This window comes from Pelophylax lessonae (genome assembly GCF_965119305.1).
Source record: "Pelophylax lessonae genome assembly, chromosome: 1".
NCBI classification, from domain to species: Eukaryota; Metazoa; Chordata; class Amphibia; order Anura; family Ranidae; genus Pelophylax; species Pelophylax lessonae.
The window spans coordinates 635,860,284-635,884,119 of record NC_138768.1 but is presented as its reverse complement, the minus strand read 5'-3'; the positions used below and the strand labels follow the sequence as shown (position 1 = coordinate 635,884,119).

Here is a 23,836-nt window from a genome sequence, read left to right as displayed (position 1 = left end):
CGCCACAGCATTGTCCCCCAATGATTGCAGAGTGCCACAGCATTGTCCCCCAATGATTGCAGAGTGCCAGCATTGTACCCCAATGATTGCAGAGCGCCACAGCATTGTCCCCCAATGATTGCAGAGTGCCACAGCATTGTCCCCCAATGATTGCAGAGTGCCACAGCATTGTCCCCCAATGATTGCAGAGTGCCAGCATTGTCCCCCAATGATTGCAGAGTGCCACAGCATTGTCCCCCAATTATTGCAGAGCGCCACAGCATTGTACCCCAATGATTGCAGAGCGCCACAGCATTGTCCCCCAATGATTGCAGAGTGCCACAGCATTGTCCCCCAATGATTGCAGAGTGCCAGCATTGTACCCCAATGATTGCAGAGCGCCACAGCTTTGTCCCCCAATGATTGCAGAGTGCCACAGCTTTGTCCCCCAATGATTGCAGAGTGCCACAGCTTTGTCCCCCAATGATTGCAGAGTGCCACAGCATTGTACCCCAATGATTGCAGAGTGCCACAGCTTTGTCCCCCAATGATTGCAGAGTGCCACAGCTTTGTCCCCCAATGATTGCAGAGTGCCACAGCATTGTCCCCCAATGATTGCAGAGTGCCACAGCATTGTACCCCAATGATTGCAGAGCGCCACAGCTTTGTCCCCCAATGATTGCAGAGTGCCACAGCTTTGTCCCCCAATGATTGCAGAGTGCCAGCATTGTCCCCCAATGATTGCAGAGTGCCAGCATTGTACCCCAATGATTGAAGAGTGCCACAGCTTTGTCCCCCAATGATTGCAGAGTGCCAGCATTGTCCCCCAATGATTGCAGAGTGCCAGCATTGTCCCCCAATGATTGCAGAGTGCCAGCATTGTCCCCCAATGATTGCAGAGTGCCAGCATTGTACCCCAATGATTGCAGAGCGCCACAGCTCACTTACCGGTGGTGATCGAGTCTTCTCTTCCAGTCCAGATGACCTCCACTCCTCTGGAGACGCTGCGCGGCTGCGGCCTGGTGAGGTGACTGCCTGGTCGGGTCGTCCGTCTCTCTGAAGCCGATTCCGGTGTCCGGTCTGCTCTCCGAGTCTCCGCTGACTCTGAGTCCGCTCCGCTCTGCTGTGCCCATCCGTCCACCGCACTGACTCGTGACTGACGTACGCGACGTCAGCGGGGTCACGGGTCAGCATCGGATGTCCTGGATGATGATTGGTCCAGGCTGGAGACTGGACCAATCACAGCCAGGACATTCCGAAAGTGGGGGTTTCCTAGCGCTGTACCCTGTGCCCAGGTTACGCCCCAGAAGGCAGCCAATCGGCGCCTCTTCTGGGTCGTAAACCCCACCCCCCCACAGCCTCCACATAGGCCGGCGAACACAATTTTTTTTTTTTTTGAAAACTTTATCGATTTTTTGTAATTTTTTTTTTTTTTTTTTACATTTTTTTTTCTTTTCTTTTTTTAGGGGGGGGCGGCGCCCTGGCGCCCCCTATGCACAGGCCGCCACTGTACACTACTAGTTTTTTTTTTCATTCAACCCAGCGAGTTGAATGAAAAAAAAAACTGACAGCTTGGGTCGGAGCCGCTGTACTAGCAATCCGATGTAACGCATTGTTACATCGGATTTACTGCTCGGATTTGCTGTTCTATTGTGTTTTTTTACAAGGGGACGACCCCCCCCCCCTGCCAGAACATTCCGGTCAGTGCTCTCCAATTGGGAGTTGGTTGGCAGACCTTTTTTCGGTCATGACCCCTCGACAGAAGCTGGCTCAACGGCTGGCTTCTGTGAGACCGGTTGCTGTACACATGGGCTGAATGCAGGCCAGTTTCTATTGCACCGGCCGATGTCGTCTGACATTCGGCCCATGTGTACTAGGCTTAACAGTGCAGCAAATCCAAGCTTTTCTTATCACTATGATAAATGCAATTTAACATTTTTATTCATATTGTGTTCCTGCAAGTTGAGTCACTAGATGACAAAAATAACCTTAAAATACTAGCTGTCTATGTTCCATGAATGAGAAGAAAAAGGGGAGACTTGATAAAACTGGTGCAGCTTTGCATAGTAACCAATCAGCTTCTAGCTTTAGCTAGTTCAATAAAGCTTTGACAATAAAACTAAGAAGCTGATTGGTTACTATGCACAGCTGCACTAGATTTTGTGTGCACCAGTTTTAGTAAGGGTCCTTTCACACGCCACGGTTTTTTTTTCCGCTCAGGCACTTTATTTTTTTTAAACGGACACGGATGACACTTTTGTAGGGTCCGTTCCGTATGTCCGTTTATCATTCCATCCATTTGCGGATGAAAAACGGACATAATGTATGTCTATGGGATTGCGGACGTTATCGGATGACACCGCTGACATCCGTTTTTGAGTCCGTTCCATTTTCTAAACAGAAGAAAAATAGGGTTCTCTTCCATCTCAAAAAACGGAACTGAACGGAATGGACGCAAAACGGATGTCAGCGGATGTTCATCAGCTAATGTCCGCAATCCCATAGACATACATCCGCAAACGGATGGGATGAAAAACGGACATACGGATCGCCCGTGTGAAAGGACCCTAAATCTCCTCCGCAGCCTTTAGAAATGAGAATACACAGGTGAACATGGGTACACTATAAATGTTCAAGTGTATGCAGATGGACTTTTCCAACACATGAATGCTTCTTTTTAATGAAAAGCCAGGTTCACTTGACTATACTTTAGTGCCGGTTCACACTCTTGCGGCTGCGGCGATCGCATGTAATGTCGGAGCGCACTGCTCCTTCATTACATGTGATCGGCTGTGCAGTGCGAGTTCAGCCATACACTTTGTATAGCTAAATTCGCACTGCACCCGCACAAATGTCGCACATGACTCTTTTTTTCAGCCGCATCAGGATCGGATCGCACAGTGGTTCACACTTGTGCGATCCGATCCTGTGCGAACTGTCAGATCGCACTGCGATATGCGATCAAACTGGGGGTGTCGTTAACATTTCATTGACACCCCCAGCGTATCGCATATGGCAGTGTGAACTGCCAAGGGTGCGTTTGCGATGCGGGAACAGGCTGCGAATTTGCAGCCTTCCCGCATCGCATAAGTGTGACCCGGCACTAAGTCACTCCCTAAATGTGTTTTATGATTTTACTAAAATTCTAGATTTTACCACCAGTAGTGCTGCAAGTACAATCTAAAATGTAAAGTCTTGAGTTCAGGGAAGCTTTAACAACTTCTGCTCCGGAAGGTTTATCCCCCTACCTGACGAGGTCATTTTTTTGCGATATGGCACTGCTTAACTGACAACTGTGCGGTCGTGCGACCCTGTACCCCAACAAAATTTATGTCCTTTTTTCCCCACAAATAGTGCTTTCTTTTGGTGGTATTTGATCCCCTTTGTGGTTTTTATTTTTTACGCTGGAAACAAAGAATGAACGACAATTTGGAAAAAAAAAAAAAACAACAATATTTTTACTTTCTGCTTTAAAAACATATCGAAAAAAAAAAAATGAGATTTCTTCATAAATTTAGGGCAATATGTAGTCTGCAGCATATTTTTGGTAAAAAAAATCCCAATAAGCGTATACTGATTGATTTGCGCAAAAGTTACAGCGTATACAAACTATGGGATATTTCTATTTTTTTTTACTAGTAATGGCAGCGATCAGCAACTTATAGTGGGAGTGAGATATTGCAGCGGACAAATTGGAACCTAACGGACACTTTTTGTGGACTAGTGACACTAATACAATGACCAGTGCTAAAAATATGCACTGTCACTGTGCTAATGACACTGACTGGGAAGGGGTTATCAGGGGCAATCAAAGGGTTAAATGTGTGCCTAGGGAGTGCTTACTAACTGTGCTTTTACTACCAGAAAATATGGATCGGTGTTCCTGCTTCATAGGAACACAGGTTCCATGTCTTCTGTATTCACAGAATGACAGTCTGCCTTATATACCTAGGCAGACTGCCATTCTGTCAGAGTACCGAACGATCGGAATGTGCCAGCAGACATTGGGTCCGCGGGACCCACTGCTTGCGCCCAAAACCTGGAAGTACAGACTCATGTATATATATATATATATATATATATATATATATATGTGATTCTGCAAAGAGCGGCTGCCCTGTAGCAGTAAATCTGCCATGGGGCAGTCTTAAAGCGTTTAAAATATAACTAAAAGGCAAATTATTTTTTTTTGGATAGCTTGCACAGGGATTAGAATGCTTGTCAGTTTTTATTGCTGTCTGTGCCTCCATTAGGGAGATCCACCCTCTCTATTTGTCCTGTTTATAATTATCATTGAAACTAAAAGAAAATCCCACATTTTGGGTTGTCCCCAGAAAAGTAATAGAGGAGATATCTTCCTATGGTGACACTAGTTCTGAAGACCTGGGGGTCCCCAAGGAATTCCCTTAATGTGCAGGGATTTCCTCTCACTTCCTGTTTGGCTATAGGACAGGAAGTGAAGGGAAATCTCCACAATGGGACACAGATGGTGATAAAAAATTCTGACAGGGGCCTGGCTTGTCTTCCTATGTCATTTGCTGTTTATACTGTGTACATGCATTTTTGTTCCCATTCCTATTATTCCTTTTGCTACATTGTACCTGTTGAAGGCTCATATATTGCTGTCTTTTTTTTTCAGTTGTGTTGTTTTGTATTATATTTTTGATACTCTCTAAAAAAATATTTAAACAAGAAGAAAATTTGAGGGGGGCTATATCCCTCCCTTGCTCTAAAAAAAAGAGATTACCTTATAGTTCTACTTTAATAGCTATGTAATTAGAAGGGGTCAGAAAAACAAGAAACTCTAGGATTCCATGGAAATGCCATTTAACAGATTTATTAGCCGATTCAGTTTTACTTACTTGTTCGCATAGCAGTTGGACAGTAGGGAGATTTCCACTTATCACAGCTAAATGTAATGGAGTCTGCAAGGAAAGAAAGTTTACTTTTATCAGTAGATTTTTAGACTGTAGACAAAAATTCTAACTGAGGCCACACCAAGCATTCATTACACTCTACTATGCAGCATGTATGACTGAAAGCGTTTGCATTGGAAAACCAAAGGTCATTTTAATTGGACCTGACCTGGCTTGAAAACCTAACCTGACCTAAGACAGCCAATAGTGCTGATAAACAGACAGGTACACTATATTGTCAAAAGTATTGGGACACCTGCCTTTACACGCACATGAACTTTAATGGCATCCCAGTCTTAGTCCGTAGGGTTCAATATTGAGGTTTGCAGCTATAACAGCTTCAACTCTTCTGGGAAGGCTGTCCACAAGGTTTAGGAGTGTGTCTGTAGCAGGTTTTCCAGGCCTGTGGCCTGAGGGGGGTCTGCCATTGTTACCGGTTACCTCTCCAGCCCATGTGAGCTGCGGCCCATGAGACATGGACGACTCTGGCATCTTGGTTTTGTGGTTTTTATTGTAGAAAAGGGGAAAAGGGAATGAGTGGGATACTCCTTTAGGCTTTAATTAATTACACTTGGGACTTAATCCTGGAAAAATGCCTGTTGGCGCTTCCTTGATGCCAGCCAACGCCAGCCAACGCTCCTTAACACTGAGAACACACTGTAGCTTGATAGAAGTGCTGGATCCTCGACAATAAGTCCAGAAGACCCAGGACTGTGAATTGTAGAATTACTGACACTACTGTACTGAAAAGTCACTGAATACTCCCCTCCTGCCTTGCACTGGCTTGAGGCAGTACGTTGTAGATTTCTGTAAAGCTGCAACTGTTAGCTGTCACACTCTGTACAATTCAGGGCCAAACTGCAGGTGCCCCCTTTAACCTTGAATTATTTGGGGGTTCACTGACTATGTACCCCCCTCTGTAACTTCAGGGTCCTCAACCTAGGTACCCCCTTTGCACTGGATCACAGAACCTATTCCGGAGTGGTCCCCTCTGACTCTGGCCGACCCCCAGGGGCAATCCTCAGTACTCACGACCTGTGTAGGCTTTCCTGGGACTGGACCACTCTGACTCTCCGCAGGCTCTCGGCACACCGGATCCCCTCAGCTCAGCACTCTCCCTGGATTCTCAGACGACACCCCAAGACATCCACTTCCTCAGACAGGAGGAGAGACAGCTGTACTCTCCCTTCTGGGACTCTGCTCTCGCCAAAGACAACCTGTCACGCACTTCCCCCAAACTTATACCCACTCCCAAAATCCTTTGCGGCAGAATCTGCCTTCTGGGGTAGTTACAAGCTTGGATGTGTCCCCTGATTGGGCTTCCTCCACTGCCCTATGAGAAGCCTCTCACAGGAGCCAGTGGGGATACTTCTCCCCTCAGCAGGCACACGTGAAAGCCCTGACACCCTAACTAAATAAATCCCAGCCCTGCTGTTAGGCAGACAAGGCCACTATATATTTACCTAGCACCTACCTGTAGGGTGCCACATGTCTATGGGAATGTTTGACCATTCTTCCAGAAAAGCATTTGTGAGGTCAGGCACTGATGTGAATGAGAACGCCTGGTTTGTAGTTTCCCCTCTAATTTATCCCAAAGGTGTTCTATCGGGTTGAGGTCAGGACCCTGTGCAGGCCAGTCAAGTTCCTCCACCCCAAACTCGCTTATCCATGTCTTTATGGACCTTGCTTTGTTCACTGGTTCAAATCATTTGGTAAAGGGGGGATTATGGTGTGGGGTTGTTTTTCAGGGGTTGGGTTTGGCCTCTTAGTTCCAGTGAAGGGAATTCTTAAGGTATCAGCATACCAAGACATTTTGGACAATTTCATGCTCCTAACTTTGTGGGAACAGTTTGGAGATGGCACCTTTCTGTTCCAACATGACTGTGCACAAGTGCACAAAGCAAGGTCCATAAAAACATGGATGAGCGAGTTCAGGGTGGAAGAACTTGACTGGCCTGCACAGAGTCCTGACCGCAACCTAATAGAACACATCTTTGGGATTAATTAGAGCGCAGACTGCAAGCCAGGTCTTCGCTCCAACATCAGTGCTTGACCCCACAAATGCGCTTCTGGAAGAATGGTCAAACATTCCCATAGAAACACTCATAAACTTTTTGGACAATCTTCCCAGAAGAGTTAAAGATGGTATAGCTGCAAAGGGTGGGCCAACTCAATCTGGAACCTTACATGTTATGTGCGTGTTAAGGCAGGCGTCCCAATACTTTTGGTGATATAGTGAAAGTTGTCTGCGTTATTTTTCAAGTTACAACCTACGTTTCTTTATGTGGAGTCCTTTAGATCCTTGGCTCAGACTGTACATAGAGTTCCGTCACTTTAGAAATAATACAAACTGCGGACTCAGCATTGCCTGCACATACCTGCAGTCTCCTCAGCTTTGACCATTGCCTAGGCATTCTGGACAGGCAATGGTTGCGTTGAAGATTCCTATTAAGATAGCTCATCCCCACCCCCCTACACATACACACACACAAATTTATATTGGTCTATTAGTTTGATGGGCTGTTTCACTGGCCATTAGGGATGTTTGAAAAGGAAAGCTTTAGCAATATGAGGACTTTCTGACCATTAGATATTAAGAGCTGCTGCTGCTGCAGGTATACAGTAAGAAGGTACCTCTTTCTTTCTTCAGCTTTTAGTATTCCCTAAAGTACCCCAAGTTGAAATTACACTTCATGCTTCCTGATTTAGGCCTTGCCTTGTCAAATGCAAGAGCGTTAAAGGTGTTACACTACACTGGCAACATTAGAGACTCAATGAACAGCTGAATACCATGGGACAAGGCTTGGTGTCAATAGAGGACATGGCTTAATATTGACTTGGAGAGAAGCCAAGGCCCTGTGTTCTGCCTAGGCCTGGGATCCAAGGATTCCACATGGATCATTATGACATTTAATACAAGAAACTACAGGTGCCACAATGTGACTACTTTTTAGCACTCTTGATACCTTAACCTTGCTTATAAACTAGTTTGAAAACAATGCTTTTTCTGTAACTGTCTACATAATTATGGGTGTCACCAAAAACATTAAAGAATTTGCCCAAAATTCCAGTACAGCAGAAGGCTCCTGGATGCAGAGTGTGCCCATGTCCACCATAGTATATTTAAACAGATACTCTGTTGACCAATGGATACAAAAACATGAGGGAAATGAGACTATGGAAATAAATGAGAATGATCATACAATCTGTATAAAACGCAGAATTTGAAAAAGTTCCAAAAACATATGAAACTGGATAAATACCAAATGGGGACATCACTGGTGTCTTGCACTCAGGGGGTTAAATGCATCCCACTGCTGCTTGTAAATGATCCGGGAAGATATCAGGAGCTCAGAAAATATGTAGAGAGAAACACAGGGCTCAGAGATGCATCAGTAGGAGAAACTTTGTTAAAGCAATATAACAATGTAGCCACTTGCATGTATAAAGTAATGGTACACATGTATCAATTTGTAACAAAGCACATTCCACTGATCGGGTACAGAGGGTTAGCTGCCTGTACAGTCTATGCCATCTTTGAGATAACAGGAGGAGAGAGCTGCACAGTGTGCAGCATGTACTTAAACGCTGAGGACACACACAGCTAACAGTGGATAAGCGGAAACAATGATAGATGACGTGTTTCAGGGCACACAGTCCCTTTCTCAAGTCTATGTTTGTCTCCAGTGCTTCAGTACAGGCTGCACGCCATGCGGCTCTCTCCTCCTGTCCTCTCAAAGCTCGTTTGGACAGCACAGGCAGCTGGTTGTCCACACTCGAGCAGTGGAATGTGCTTGTTACAAATGGATACATGCCGTGCCATCTGTTTATATATGTAGGTGTCTACATTGTTTTATTGCTTTAATAAAGTGGTTGTAAACCTCTGACGTGAAATATGAACAAAGCAAATCCCTCTATAGTGTGTGATTGTCTCAGTCCAGAGCACTAACTGTAATTTCTGTCTGTTGCCTCAAGAGAAAAAAAGGTGACAGGGGAGGGAGCTTCAGCTTACAGTCTGTGATTGACAGCCTTAGCACTGGTTCCTGTGTGCTTTGTGTCCCTTCCCTTCAATCAGCTTTCACTGACTAGGGTTCATTTCTCCACCCCTGCTTTCTGGAAGCTCAGACAAGCTGTGTAAATTCTGGACTTTAAATGGCTGTAGAGGAGAGAAGACTGCACATAGACAGGTACAACTTATGTAGGAGGATTTGTTTCATCTCTGTGTATCACCTGAGGCCAGTCACTGGGCATATGTAAGGGTCTACAACCACTTTAAGGTTTCTCCTACTAATGCATCATTGCACCCTGTGCTTCTCTGTCTTTATATGACCTATGGACACCATTTTTTCTCCAGTACATTGAGTATATCCAGTGGTTAACATAATGCCAGTGCATACTGAAAACTGTTCACTATAAAGAACATTTTCTGTGCAAACACTTTTACATGCTGTGCCTGGAAGTGTTAAATCCTTTATTAGTTGTTAATTCAGACTCAGACTTGAGATTAAAAACACTAAGGAAAAGAGGACAGCACAATGGGAAAGTAGTTAGCACTTCCACCTGGCAGCACTGGGGTCATCAATTCAAATCCCAACCATGGCACTACCTGTCTGGAGTGCTCTCCCTGTGCCTGCGTGGGTTTCCTCTCACACTCAAAAAAAACATGCTGGTAGGTTAATTGTCTCCTATTTAAATTGGACCTACTATGTATGAAATGTGAGTTAGGGACTGTGACGGAACCTTAGACCCACACTGTACTTGTGGTCATCCGTCAGTATACGGCTTCCTCGCAGTCATGATCATAGATATCAAATCCCAGCCGCTGTCATACAAAACTAGCCTTACAGTTTGTATACTGGAAACAACTAACCGCTTTATTAAAACAAACAGACTTTTATACACTTTAGAAGTAGGTCGGTCACTACATGAATATTTACCCAAAACATCACACAATGAATAGCTAACGAGGTACAGCTGACTCATGGCTAATCCCATCTAGACAAGGTTATTATTCACATGCTAACTAGCTCAGCGTACTTAAGTCAGCCTGGAAGCCCAGACTGCCGGCACCAAAGGTAAAACAAGATATAATATACATTATAATAGTGTAAATACTGAGAACCCACAGTAAACAATAGGTGAGTAAATCAGCATAATTTACAATGCGTGGAAGACAGGTGTTTGAGCTGATGACATGCATCTGTTACAAGTCTGACCAACTGAAGCAGTCCAAACCATCAATTTATCTGTCGCATAGTTTTTTCACTGTCAGTGATGGTGCGAACCGTCACAGGGACCTTAGATTGTAAGGGCAGGGACTGATGTGAATGTATAATATTTGTAAAGTGCTGCATAAATTGATGGTGGTATAAAAGTACCCATCTTCTAGATTGTAAGCTCTAACAAGCAGGGCCCTCTGATTCTCTCTGTATTGTACCCGTGCTGTCTATCCACATGTTGTAAAGCACTTCAGAAACTGTTGGTGCTATATAAATCCTGTATAATAAGAATAAATAAATACAAGTGCAATTTCTGGCAAATTAGAGCAACATGGCCATGTAGCTGTACTGAGATTCTCTCAATTTATACGTAAACTGTTATAAAACCCTATGCAGATATATTTGAAGGCATGATCTCACTAGCCTTCTAGGGTGGAATTAGAGATTATTGTCAGATGATTCTGTGCTATACAAACTGCCTGTTTTAAGGTTGCCCGTACAATAGCTCATGTGCTATAGCATGGGCGGCGCACACAAGTCTGTGCAGCTGACTGGCAGAGGTGTAGTACTAAGTTGAATTAACTGAGAAGGAAGTAAACCAGTGAGTCTGCCACTTGATGGAATGGAAACTTTGATCTCAGGTCTGCCCTGAGATCTGATTAAGCTAAAATGTTGGGGAGTGCAAAGGGGGCCTTTAATAACATCTTGTGTAAAATTTCCGTTCTTTCTGAAATCCACTAGCAGTTTAAAGAACCCAATGTAAGGCCCCTTTCACACAGGCGGACCGTTCAGATCTGCCTGTTCGTTTTTTTGGCGGATCTGAAGGGTCCCCCCATGAATTCCTACGGGGCATCGGATGGCAGCGGAGACATGTCCGCTGACATCCGACCCGATCCGTCAAATCTGGACGGATGGAAACCCTATTTTCCATCTGTCCAGCGGATCGGATGAGAACGGACCGAAGGTCCGTTCCCATCCGATTTCCGCCATAGAGATGCATGGGGAACTGACAGCTGTGTCTCCGCACACAGCACAGAGACACAGCTGTCCTCCTGCTGCTCAGCGGGGGATCGGCGGCTCGACCTCCCGCTGAGAGAAACGGAATCCGTCCGACAGACGGATAGTGTGAAAGCGGCCTTAGGGGTCATACTCCTATGTTTGAGCTTAGCGGTAGAGGTCTTAGAGAGAGGACAGCGCTTACCATGAACCACATTGACCTCATGTTCATTATGATTCAGAAAATAATGATACCAACAATGTATATGGCATTCATGGGCAGAAGATGAATATAAGAATTGCATTTAAAAAAATTAGGTTGAATTGGTTTAAAGAAAAACTATAGCTTTTTACTGGACACATGGTATAACTTTAAAGGCTCCTGTAAGATTATCAAAACAAGTTTTAAATCCAGTAACTAGGCATGTGATACACAAGTTTCATAAGTAAATGAAACTTTAGGCTCTTTTCACACCTGGGCGTTCTGGATTTGCAGGTAGAATCGGGAGATTACTTCTTAATGGCACCCCAATCGCGGTGCAATTTTGCTCCGGTTGTTGCCCGATAAATCATGCTGCGATCACAGCAAACCGCAACATGGGATGCTGTCGCCTAAAAGAAGCTTCTGTCCCTTTTTGAGTGTCAAGCTTCACACGCTGTGATTCTCTTGCGATTGCAGCCCGATTTGACATGCTACAACTGCGGCAAAATTGCAGCATGCTTGAGGTACCATTAAGAAAAAATGGCATCGCAAATGCCTCCTACAATTTTCTGCGATTATGGAATTGTGGGCAGAATCGCCCGATTCTGCTCGGGATTCCTGCAATGCCGAGCTATGAATGGAGCCTTACTGACTGAGCCAAATTCATTTTCAGCTCTCATCTCACACGTTCTTCCTTCTAGACACTGCAGCTCACGGTGGGAGGGTTTCAACAAAGGTATGACTTGTTCAAGTTCTGAAGTTTGGGCAGAGCCTTTTGGCACATCTGTGCATGCGCTGGATCTTCAAAGATGGTGGTGCTAGGAGGGGGGGGGGGGGCAGAATAAAGGGTACTGAAATACCTTATTAATGTAAATGATCCTATCATTATCACTATCCTATGGTGTCACTGGAAGGAATGTTGCCATAAGGGCCTGATAAAGGCAAGCAAAGGGCTGCATCCGGCCCCTGGGCTACAGTTCGGCGACCCCTGATCTAGACTATCTAGCAATTGAAGCAGAGCTTTTTTTTGTTTGTTTTTTTAGAGTTTAATGTGAGTTTTCAAAGCTGACAATTGTTCTAGTGATCCTTGTCACATTTGAACTTTAATGATAGATCCACTTTAATAGCATAAATGCCTTTTCTTCTTTAGTATATCTTTATCTTTTCATAATCTGCTGCCTACAAAGCTTGGAACATTGTTTCAATGAAGTAACACAAAACAAATTCAAAATCACCAATTAACAATGATATACTGTATATGACCTGTAAAAATGTTTAAACAATCCACAATTTTATTTGTGCAGAATATACACATGGCAATAACAAACGTCAAGATGTATTTCCATTTATGATGCTGTTAGTGTACATTCATCCCCTGGAGAGGTGGACTGCTGTATTTAACAGCTAACAGGAATGCAAATACATGGAGTTTACATCTACATGTGTTTAACTTATTGCTAAGTATATCCAGGAAACCGAAAGAGTTCTGTAGAGCAGTAAATTCTTCAGCCAGTTAATTCCACCACATCCTCGCTGCTCGTTTTGTTAGGAAAAAAAAAATAAAATATATATATATATATATATATATATATATACACATACATAGATACACACAGTATCTCACAAAAGTGAGTACACCCCTCACATTTTTGTAAATATTTTATTATATCTTTTCATGTGACAACACTGAAGAAAATTACACTTTGCTACAGTGTAAAGTAGTGATTGTACAGCTTGTAAATTTGCTGTCCCCTCAAAATAACTCAACACACAGCCAATTATGTCTAAACTGCTGGCAACAAAAGTGAATGCACCCCTAGGTCAAAATGTCCAAATTGGGCAAAAGTATCCATATTTTGTGTTGCCACCATTATTTTCCAGCACTGCCTTAACCCTCTTGAGCATGGAGTTCACCAGAGCTTCACAGGTTGCCACTGGAGTCCTCTTCCACTCCTACATGACAACATCATGGAGCTGGTTGATGTTGGAGACCTTGAACTCCTCCTCCTAATGTTTGAGGATACCCCACAGATGCTCAATAGCGTTTAAGTTTGGAGACATGCTTGGCCAGTTTATCACCTTTACCCTCAGCTTCTTTAGCAAGGCAGTGGTCGTCTTGGAGGTGTGTTTGGGGTTGTTATCATGTTGGAATACTTCTCTGCGGCCCAGTCTCTGAAGGGAGGGGAATATGCTCTGCTTTAGTATGTCACAGCACATGTTGACATTCATGGTTCCCTCAATTAACTGTAGCACCCCAGTGTCGGCAGCACTCATGCAGCCCCAGACTATGACACTCCTGCCACCATGCTTGACTGTAGGCAAGACACACTTGTCTTTGTACTCCTCACCTGGTTGCCGCCACTTAACACCATCTGAACCAAATAAGTTTATCTTGGGCTCATCAGACCACAGGACATGGTTCAAGTAATCCATGTCCTTAGTCTGCTTGTCTTCAGCAAACTGTTTGTGGGCTTTCTTGTGCATCATCTTTAGAAGAAGCTTCCCTTTGGGACAACAGCCATGCAGACCAATTGTATGCAGTGTGCGGCATATGGTCTGAGCACTGACAGGCTGAGCCCCCCACCCCTTTAACCTCTGCAGCAATGCTGGCAGCACTCATACGTCTATTTCCCCATAACAACCTCTGGATTTGACACTGAGCATGTGTACTCAACTACTTAGGTCGACCATGGCGAGGCTTGTTCTGAGTGGAACCCGTCCTGCTAAACCGCTGTATGATCTTGGCCACCGTGCTGCAGCTCAGTTTCAGGGTCTTGGCAATCTTCTTATAGCCTAGGTCATCTTTATGTAGAGCAACAATTCTTTTTTTCAGATCCTGAGAGAGTTCTTTGCCATGAGGTGCCATGTTAAATTTCCAGTGACCAGTATGACAGAGTGAGAGCGATAACACCAAATTTAACACAACTGCTCCACATTCACACCTGAGACGTTGTAACAGTAACGAGTCACATGACACCGGTGAGGGAAAATGTCTAATTGGGCCTAATTTGGACATTTTCACTTAGGGATGTACTCACTTTTGTTGCCAGCAGTTTAGACATTAATGGCTGTTTGTTGAGTTATTTTGAGGCGACAGCAAATTGACACTGTTATACAAGTTGTACTCTCACTAATTTAGTTAAATAAATTACTTAATTAGTTTAGTTATTGTAGCAAAGTGTCATTTCTTCAGTGTTGTCACATGAAAAGATATAATAAAATATTTACAAAAATGTGAGGGTTGTGTACTCACTTTTGTAAGATACTGTATATGTGCCCTTGCTCAACAGTAGAGACTGCTGATATAGACCACAAACGCCAATCTCTTAAGGTACTCAGTTCCAGTGAGTTACCACAGGTATGTAGAAATGGAAACAGATGTCTCATAGTGTGAATCCATTCAAAACGTTTTTATTTCAAACAATTATTGAATACTCACAAACAGAAAGCTTGTGTAAAAACAATGCTGGTTCCGGAATGCTATGCGTTCCATGTACCAGAAGCACACAAGCGGAAGTGACGTAATAAAGTTCTACGCATTTCATCAATGTGACGTCATCAGGAGTGGCGTCAATCATGTCCTTTCCGCTGTATTTATACCATGCAGTTGTTGCTAGGCAGCAGAGGATAACAATAATAACCATAGCCAGAAGGAAACACAAAGGGCCAGTCCCACTCAGAAAACTGAATAACTTAACGGGCAGTTACTAGGCAGCGGGGAACAATGATGTCCGTAGCCGTAAGAAAATACAGACGGCTAATTCCACTCAAAATACTGAATAATTTGGCGGACTATATCCATTTGATAAGTTGTAAGAGACAGCAATATCGCCGCTAAAGATGAGAGTAGTTACCAAAGACCTGTATTTTCGTACATTTTTATCTACTGCTTTGATACATGTGTAGCTTGTCCTTCAGGCAGCGCCATCTTTTCCTCCCTTTGACTTCTATTTTTTACACTTACTGATTTGTAAAACATTTTGAAAACCATTTATGATTTTCCTTCCACTTCACAATTATGTGTCACTTTGTGTTGTTCTATCACATAAAATCCAAATAAAATAAATTTACAATTTTGGTTGTAACATGACAAAATGTAGAAAATTTCAAGGGGTATGAATACTTTTTCAAGGCACCGTGTCTCCATTTTCAGTGAATAGTTGCAAGTAACATCACCTCATACTGTTAGAGTGGAGAATCAGGAGTACTGCCAACATCCTGAAATACGGTCTACAGGATAGTCCTTTAAAGTTCTTTATTTAGTAATGGTTATAAACAGATGTCACTACCCTGCAACTTTACTTCCGACTATCACTTTACACCAATCAGTTTGACATACCGAAGGCACTAAGGCTATCTGATCACATGGACATATCTTTCTCCAGACAGCTTTTTTATTGATGTTTTTTTTACCCTTTGCACATACATCTTTTTCTAATAACTAAAAAAGATGAGTAATTCTGATACTGTGTCATAAATTAGTTTACATATAATTCACAAACAGTTGTGTATTCCTAAAAGTTACATTACAATCCTACTGTCAGGATGGGAAAAATTAACCCAATTTAAAACATTAACATGGTCATTGTGAGTTTTTTGTAGTTATTTACTAAATTTTTTTTTTTTTTTTTTAGTTACTTAGTAAATTATATCTTCTACTGACATATTAACATTTTTCTCAGTTATGGAGTCTATGTTACTATTATTGATAAACTCACTGGACTGCACCCATTATCAAAATTCTGTTCACTTTGGTATCGGGAATTTAGCACTGATAATTTCCGATGTGGGGCTCTTGGTGCAGAAAATGATGCTTAGCATGTGGCCCATGCAATTTTTCTCTGCTAATTTTAGTAAGGCATTTATGATATTTAGTGAGCATAAGAACAGGTAGTAGAAGCCCTGTAATAGTTGGTATGTGGGCAGAATGCCCTTTGATTCAAGAGAAAAAGCAGCACCAGCATAAAGAGAAAAAATTAAATACAGAGTTGTACAGTAATAGCATAGCCCTAAGTCAGTTGTGGATATTGTATAACTAGAATAATATCAATTAAAGTCAAAAGTCTCTGTTGAGCAACCACATTGTTGAGAAACACAAATAGTAAGCAGTGGGATTTGAGACACTTGCCAATTATAAATTTAGTTTTACCGGAATAGCCCACAAATTATCATACTAGTTCCGGTTAGAATTTCAGAGTCAATTGACGGCATCTGTACATCTTAAAAAGTCTACTGGATGTCTGAATATGGAAAAGTTAGTATAATGCCACTTTCAGAAAATTCCATGGAATGTGCAGATTCAGCATAGAACAGTAATTAAATTAAACATTTTATACACTCCTATGAAAGGTTTTTTTTTTTGGTACATTTCAGCTTTTCATAGTTGCAGTTTCATGCCTTTATAAACTAGTAATAATATGAACAAAATGCATAGTGAACATTCTCTGTGGTTACAAGCAAATCTGAATGCTAGCTGGCTTCATTATATAGCAGATTCCCAAGAAAGTATTATTTTATAGTCAGGGACCAGAATTTGTTGCCTTTTTAATAGCTAAAATGATTGGGTCACATGTTCATCATTTTCTACTAGCTGTTTTTCTCTGTAGAGCTGGGAGGATGCTCTGACAAAAAACACAACATTTATTTTTTACTTCTTAAAGGACAGGTTCACTTTTAGAAGAACAAGATTAGATGATCATCTCCTGCCCCCTTACCCTGGTCACATATGCACACCGTTGACCCAAATGGTGTCATTCTCTCTTCTCCATTCTCATTACGCCCCTATACAAATTCTTTACAGAAAGGTCAGGGATAGTGGACTAATGTCGTTTTCAGTAACAACCCACTTGTCCTTTAAAATAATAAGTTTGCCTCAAAATTCTGTTCTCAGTTAGCAGTTGACACCTTCAGGTGGATTCGTTCACTGACTATTTATATGTCTTTAGGACTTCATTGAATTGTTAGTTCTGATTCTCCACTTTCCTATGACGAGTCTCCTTTCTGCATTGTATGTTTCTTATTGTTACTACAGGCCTCTGGCTTACCTGACCAAAGTTGTCAGTCTGTCTGGGGTTACAACCTGAGTATATTAGCAGGTGGGACAATTCACAGTGACCTGTATACAAATAAAATAATACATGTTAATACAATTATTTATGTGTGTGTGTGTTTTGTTAAAGTGGTGCTTCATCAAAAAAGTTTTTTGTTTATTTTTTGATAGGCTGGGAAATGTTGGTTACTCTTTCACGTTTTAGGGTTGTCTAATGGCACTTTTCCACTGCAAGTACCGGCTCGGCTCCACTTGGCCCTGCTTGGTCCGGTTTGGTTTTCCACTGCATGGTACTGCATGATACGGTGTTGGAATAGTTTGGTACGGTTTGCTTTTCCACTAAAGTAGTACTAAAGTAAGTGGGATAACAACGATTCTCTGACCAATCAGTGGCTAGTTGTGACAAACAGTCAATGCTGCATGCAAAGGATTGTGGGATATGTTACCGATACGGCCCTCTTGGAGCCACAACTGAGGTGGTACTGTGTAAGCGGGCCATACCGTTTCGGTTCCATGTAGTGGAAAAGTGTGCCTTACCGTACCGAACCGTTCCTACATCGTACCATGCGGTACCATGCAGTGGAAAAGCACAAAAGCGAGCCGAACCGTTCGGTTCCATGCAGTGGAAAAGCGCCATTAGTTAGCATTGGGGAGGATCTATAATTTCCCTTACCCCATTTGTTTGTGATGATGCTCGCTGAGACCCCACTCACCAATGGGGAAAAATATTTGTTCCAGAGACAGGGGATCACTAGAACAGGAAATTAATATAACTCTCCCACTCTCCCCATTAGGTACCCATAAGACACTTAAAAAACTTGACAAAGTTCCCAAAGTATTCCCTACTTCATAGAAAAATAGAATTACATAATAAAGGTAACTTGTTAGTAACCTGTTATAAAGAAAAACACCTGTCTCAGAAGCTTGCCAATACACGGTTGTGAGGTGGATACCGGAGTATGCAAAATGTGAGCCAAGGAAAGGCAGCTTTCATAACAGGTGTCTAAGATGGGTTTTCTTCCTGCCAGATTACTTCTAAGACAAATACATAGTTTAAAGTATAACTAAAGGTAAAACTCTTATTTTAGTTTTGGATAGAGTAGAGAGGGATTAGAACACCTGTCAGTTTTTATTGCTGTCTGTGCCAACGTTAAAGAGATTCATCCATTCTATTTTGTCCTGTTTATTATTATCTTTGAAAGCGAAACTAAAAGAAAAACCCAAATTTTGGGTTGTCCCCAGAAAAGTAATAGAGGGGAAATCTTTCAGTGGGGACACTAGTTCTGGTGACCTGGGGGTTCCCAAGAGATTCTATTAATTAGCAGGTCATCATATTAACCTCCTGTGTTGGCTATGGGAAAGGAAGTGAAGGTAAATCTCCCAAATGGGACAAAGATGGCAAAAATAATCCTTACTTTGGTTATAACCCTCCCTTACTTTTTCCGAAATGAAAAAAAAAGTGTTGCCTATAGTCCTACTTTAACTATAAGGAATGTAAGGTCACTAGACCTAACCCACTGATAATCACCCGTCTGAGGGTCAAAGAGGGCTTTGACTACTAAATATCAATTTAGAGATTATAGAATTCTTTGAAATAGAGAAATAGTTGAAATGGGAAATGGGATATCCAGTCATATGTTGACCATATCTATTGGTGTTATCCACATGAAGTCATCATGCCATTGTTCTTTACCTTATACCTTAGGCATAAAGAAATTACACAGATTATGTAGTTATCTTTATTTCTCCCAAGCAGTCCATAAAATCTAATACATTAGCTTAGTCAAATATGCCATATCTAAGAACTCTTGATAAGAAAGATTTTGATATTACAAATGGTCCTGATATTACACATGGTCCTGATCGGTGATACTTACAGGTAATTTTTCAGCAACACCAGCTCTAATATTTCTGCATTGACGAGTTAATTGTGAGCATCAATTTAAAAAAAATTCTGTCTGCCAGATTGCCATATGCTGATTTGCTAGTAACTTTTCTGCGGACTTTTTTTTTTTTTGTAAAAATATGTCCTTACAGTTACATTTTAATAAAATAAAAATATTACTCTTTCTCTGTAAAATACCACCCTGGCACCTCAGATATAAAGGGCTGGTATTCAAATATCTGGGGGCTGGGAATGTACAGGTGCCCCAGCCCCTTCCACACTGGTAACCCACATGCCCTTGAAAATTGAGTTTTAAGAGGAGGACCACAAATAGAAAAACATATTCCCAGTGCTGATGGACACCCATTTATTCATTTTCTCCAATGCCCCTGACTTACCTGTTCACTTGATGTAAAACAAACGGTTAAAAAGACAGAAACGTATTTATTGTTCTACAAAATAACCCCCACATTATTTATTAAAATATCTCCATGCCTCTTGTTAGGATCACCAGTGGTGTGGAAGCATCCTCACATAGCTGAAGGGCATGTGGGATGGCATTGCAAAGACATGGGGGACACATGGCTATCCTTTGGTTTACCAATCTTTATTCATGGTATGGTAGGCTAGCATCCTGTTTGGAGGTGTATTTTTTTATCTTTCAATAATATTACTGTAAAGAAGAACAATATCTGTGGAATAGCTAGAAGGCCTAATGATATTTGTCCGACCGAGAATAAGTGTGATCTGCTGAAATTCTTGACCCTAAGAGATCAACCCAATTATCTACAATACTGAATAACAGTAGAGCTAATCACATTTAACACTTTCACAGCTAAAGTCGACATGGTACCACTTAAACAGCATGGAAGCACACAGAAATTTGATATTTCCAAAATGCAATAGAACATAGATCTCTAATCGGTTTGGGCACTTTGCCTTGCATTCTTCACAGAATTTGTACACTACTTTAAATGAACCTGTAAGGTTATATTACTGGCTCAGCTATTGACATTACTGAAGTGCCCAGAAACTTTTGGTGAAACAGCACTTGCACTGGAAGTTTTGGGGCAGAATTTGTTACCTTTCAGCACATGTACCTTTGCTGATAATAAAAATTGCAGAAGTTGATTAAGATTGAGTCAATATAGCATTAGGGAATCGTTTTAGAGCTGGTTCACACTACCACTACCAGAAAGTCGCCCAGTGACTTGAAGAGACTTGTTTAGAGACTTGGAAGAGACTTGGAAGAGACTTGTGCACTACTTTGAAGAGACTTGTGCACTACTTTGAAGAGACAGGCGACTTTGTCTGTGGGGAATGCCTGGCTAATCTCTTTCTTCTTCCTGGAAAGTCTGATAACAAGTAGGGATGATCGAACGGTTCGGGTCCACCATCGGTTCGGCCCGAACATTGGGTGTTCGAGGTTCGGCCGAATTTAGAACTTTTTGCCCAAAAAGTTCGGAATTCGGCAACCAGAACCGCCCAAAATGCAATGCTTCAGGAAATGGGCTTTAAAAGCCCGTGATTGGACCAGAACCATTAGCAAAAGCCAATTGAGGGGGCAGGAGAATGCTAGGAATGTGATTGGAGTGACTAGGGGGTCCCTAGACCAATCATTAGTGAATACGCCCCCCAGTATATAAGATCGCCCCCGCCATATTCCCAGCATTGTTATACTGGACATGGAAGAGAGTGGAAGCAGTTCTGTTAATTTTACTTTAAAAGTGTCATTTAGCTATTTTTAGTGTGAGGAAAGGGATATCTAGTGTAGTTAGAGTGCTCCTTTACACTTAAGTTAGCTTCAAAAATTTAGTTTCTGTAGGGAAAGTGTTAAGTGTCAGGGGACCGTAGTGTAGTGTAGGGTTAACTGACAGTGACTGCTATGGCAGGGTGACAAAACCCTTCCATAGCAGGGTGACCGCTATAGAGAAATGATCATTTCTCTGCTTCGGGACAGGTATGTGGCTTCTCACCAGCAAGCATTTTTTAATGCTGCAGGGGCTGCCACTGCCAGTGCTTTTTTGAGGACATGTTTGATGTCAGACATGACATCTGAATATGTGTATAGGGGGAATATATAGACATATATGTCTGAATATATACCCCTAGACATATATAGGTGTGATAGTAGCAGAAATAAATGCTTGCGCTAATGAAATCATTTACAGTAATATATTTCTGCTACTATCACACCTATATATGTCTAGGGGTATATATTCAGACATATATGCCTATATATACCCCCTATACACATGTTCAGATGTTTTGCCTGCCTCAAAAGAACCCCAAAAAATGCCAAAAAAACGCTAGCGTCAAAAAAAAAAATGCCCAGGTGTGTTTTTGCTGGCATTTTTTGGGGGGTTTTGGAGGCAGGCAAAACATCAGAACTTGTGCACAGTACCACTATACACAAGTTCAGATGTTTTGCCTGCCTCAAAAGAACCCCAAAAAATGCCAAAAAAAACGCTAGCATCAAAAAAAAAAATGCCCAGGTGTGTTTTTGCTGGCATTTTTTGGGGGGTTTTGGAGGCAGGCAAAACATCAGAACTTGTGCACAGTACCACTATACACAAGTTCAGATGTTTTTCCTGACTGCAAAGAACCCAAAAAAATGCCTGCTATTAAACCGGCAAGGTGTTACAGCAGAGAAGCCATATTCCTGTGCTTAAAGTTTTCTAATACAAACAATCTTTTTTTTTATGGTTCTGGACATGCTACAGAGCTGAAACTTCACAGGTACACCTTTTAGACCCCCCAGACACAAAATCACACAAAAAAAAGTTCTTAAAAATTGTCATTTTTGATAAAAAAGCCAATTATTGAAAAATTAAAAAAAAAAAAAAAAAAAAAAAAAAGAGATTTTTTGATTTTTACTTTGGATTTAGTATCTGGGGGGTCTAAAAAGTGTACATGTGAAGTTTCAGCTCTGTAGCATGTCCAGAACCCCCCAAAAATTAGCATTTTCTTATAATTTTTATTAGAACAGGAATACGGCTTCTCTACAGCGCTTTTTCTTGCATTTATCGGGCATTTTTGGAGGCAGGCATGACTTTTTTTGGATTTAGTGTCCGGGGGGTCTAAAAAGTGTACCTGTGAAGTTTCAGCTCTGTAGCATGTCCAGAACCAGAAAAAAGATAATTTTTCAGTAGAGCAGGGATGGTGGGACCCCTCTTTTACACTTATATGATCTTTTTTTGGGGTTCTGGACATGCTACAGAGCTGAAACTTCACAGGTACACCTTTTAGACCCCTCAGACACAAAATCACACAAAAAAAGTTCTTAAAAATTGTCATTTTTGATAAAAAAGCCAATTATTGAAAAATTAAAAAAAAAAAAAAAAAAAAGAGATTTTTTGATTTTTACTTTGGATTTAGTATCTGGGGGGTCTAAAAAGTGTACATGTGAAGTTTCAGCTCTGTAGCATGTCCAGAACCATAAAAAAAAAGATTGTTTGTATTAGAAAACTTTAAGCACAGGAATATGGCTTCTCTGCTGTAACACCTTGCCGGTTTAATAGCAGGCATTTTTTTGGGTTCTTTGCAGTCAGGAAAAACATCTGAACTTGTGTATAGTAGTACTGTGCACAAGTTCTGATGTTTTGCCTGCCTCCAAAATTCCCCAAAAAAATGCCAGCAAAAACACACCTGGGCATTTTTTTTTTTGACGCTAGCGTTTTTTTTGGCATTTTTTGGGGTTCTTTTGAGGCAGGCAAAACATCTGAACTTGTGTATAGTGGTACTGTGCACAAGTTCTGATGTTTTGCCTGCCTCCAAAACCCCCCAAAAAATGCCAGCAAAAACACACCTGGGCATTTTTTTTTTTGACGCTAGCGTTTTTTTGGCATTTTTTGGGGTTCTTTTGAGGCAGGCAAAACATCTGAACATGTGTATAGGGTGTATATATAGGCATATATGTCTGAATATATACCCCTAGACATATATAGGTGTGATAGTAGCAGAAATATATTACTGTAAATGATTTCATTAGCGCAAGCATTTATTTCTGCTACTATCACACCTATATATGTCTAGGGGTATATATTCAGACATATATGTCTATATATCCCCCCTATACACATGTTCAGATGTTTTGCCTGCCTCAAAAGAACCCCAAAAAATGCCAAAAAAACGCTAGCGTCAAAAAAAAAAATGCCCAGGTGTGTTTTTGCTGGCATTTTTTGGAGGGTTTTGGAGGCAGGCAAAACATCAGAACTTGTGCACAGTACCACTATACACAAGTTCAGATGTTTTTCCTGACTGCAAAGAACCCAAAAAAATGCCTGCTATTAAACCGGCAAGGTGTTACAGCAGAGAAGCCATATTCCTGTGCTTAAAGTTTTCTAATACAAAGGATCTTTTTTTTTCTGGTTCTGGACATGCTACAGACCTGAAACTTCACATGTACACTTTTTAGACCCCCCAGATACTAAATCCAAAGTAAAAATCAAAAAATCTCTTTTTTTTTTTTTTTTTTTTTTAATTTTTCAATAATTGGCTTTTTTTATCAAAAATGACAATTTTTAAGAACTTTTTTTTGTGTGATTTTGTGTCTGGGGGGTCTAAAAGGTGTACCTGTGAAGTTTCAGC

At 41.6% G+C, this 23,836-nt stretch overlaps 1 protein-coding gene across 1 annotated transcript in view; it reads right to left on the bottom strand.

The window, feature by feature from the left end:
* The window catches only part of LOC309562456 (uncharacterized protein), a 117,974-nt gene that overhangs the window by 44,233 nt on the left and 49,905 nt on the right, over positions 1-23,836 (bottom strand). The window contains exons 3-4 of the mRNA XM_082266686.1: positions 17,357-17,427; positions 4,842-4,904 (exon numbers count right to left, since the gene is read on the bottom strand). Of these exons, the coding sequence (XP_082122812.1) occupies positions 4,842-4,904; positions 17,357-17,427 (134 nt within the window). The remainder of the gene's footprint in view (positions 1-4,841; positions 4,905-17,356; positions 17,428-23,836) is intronic.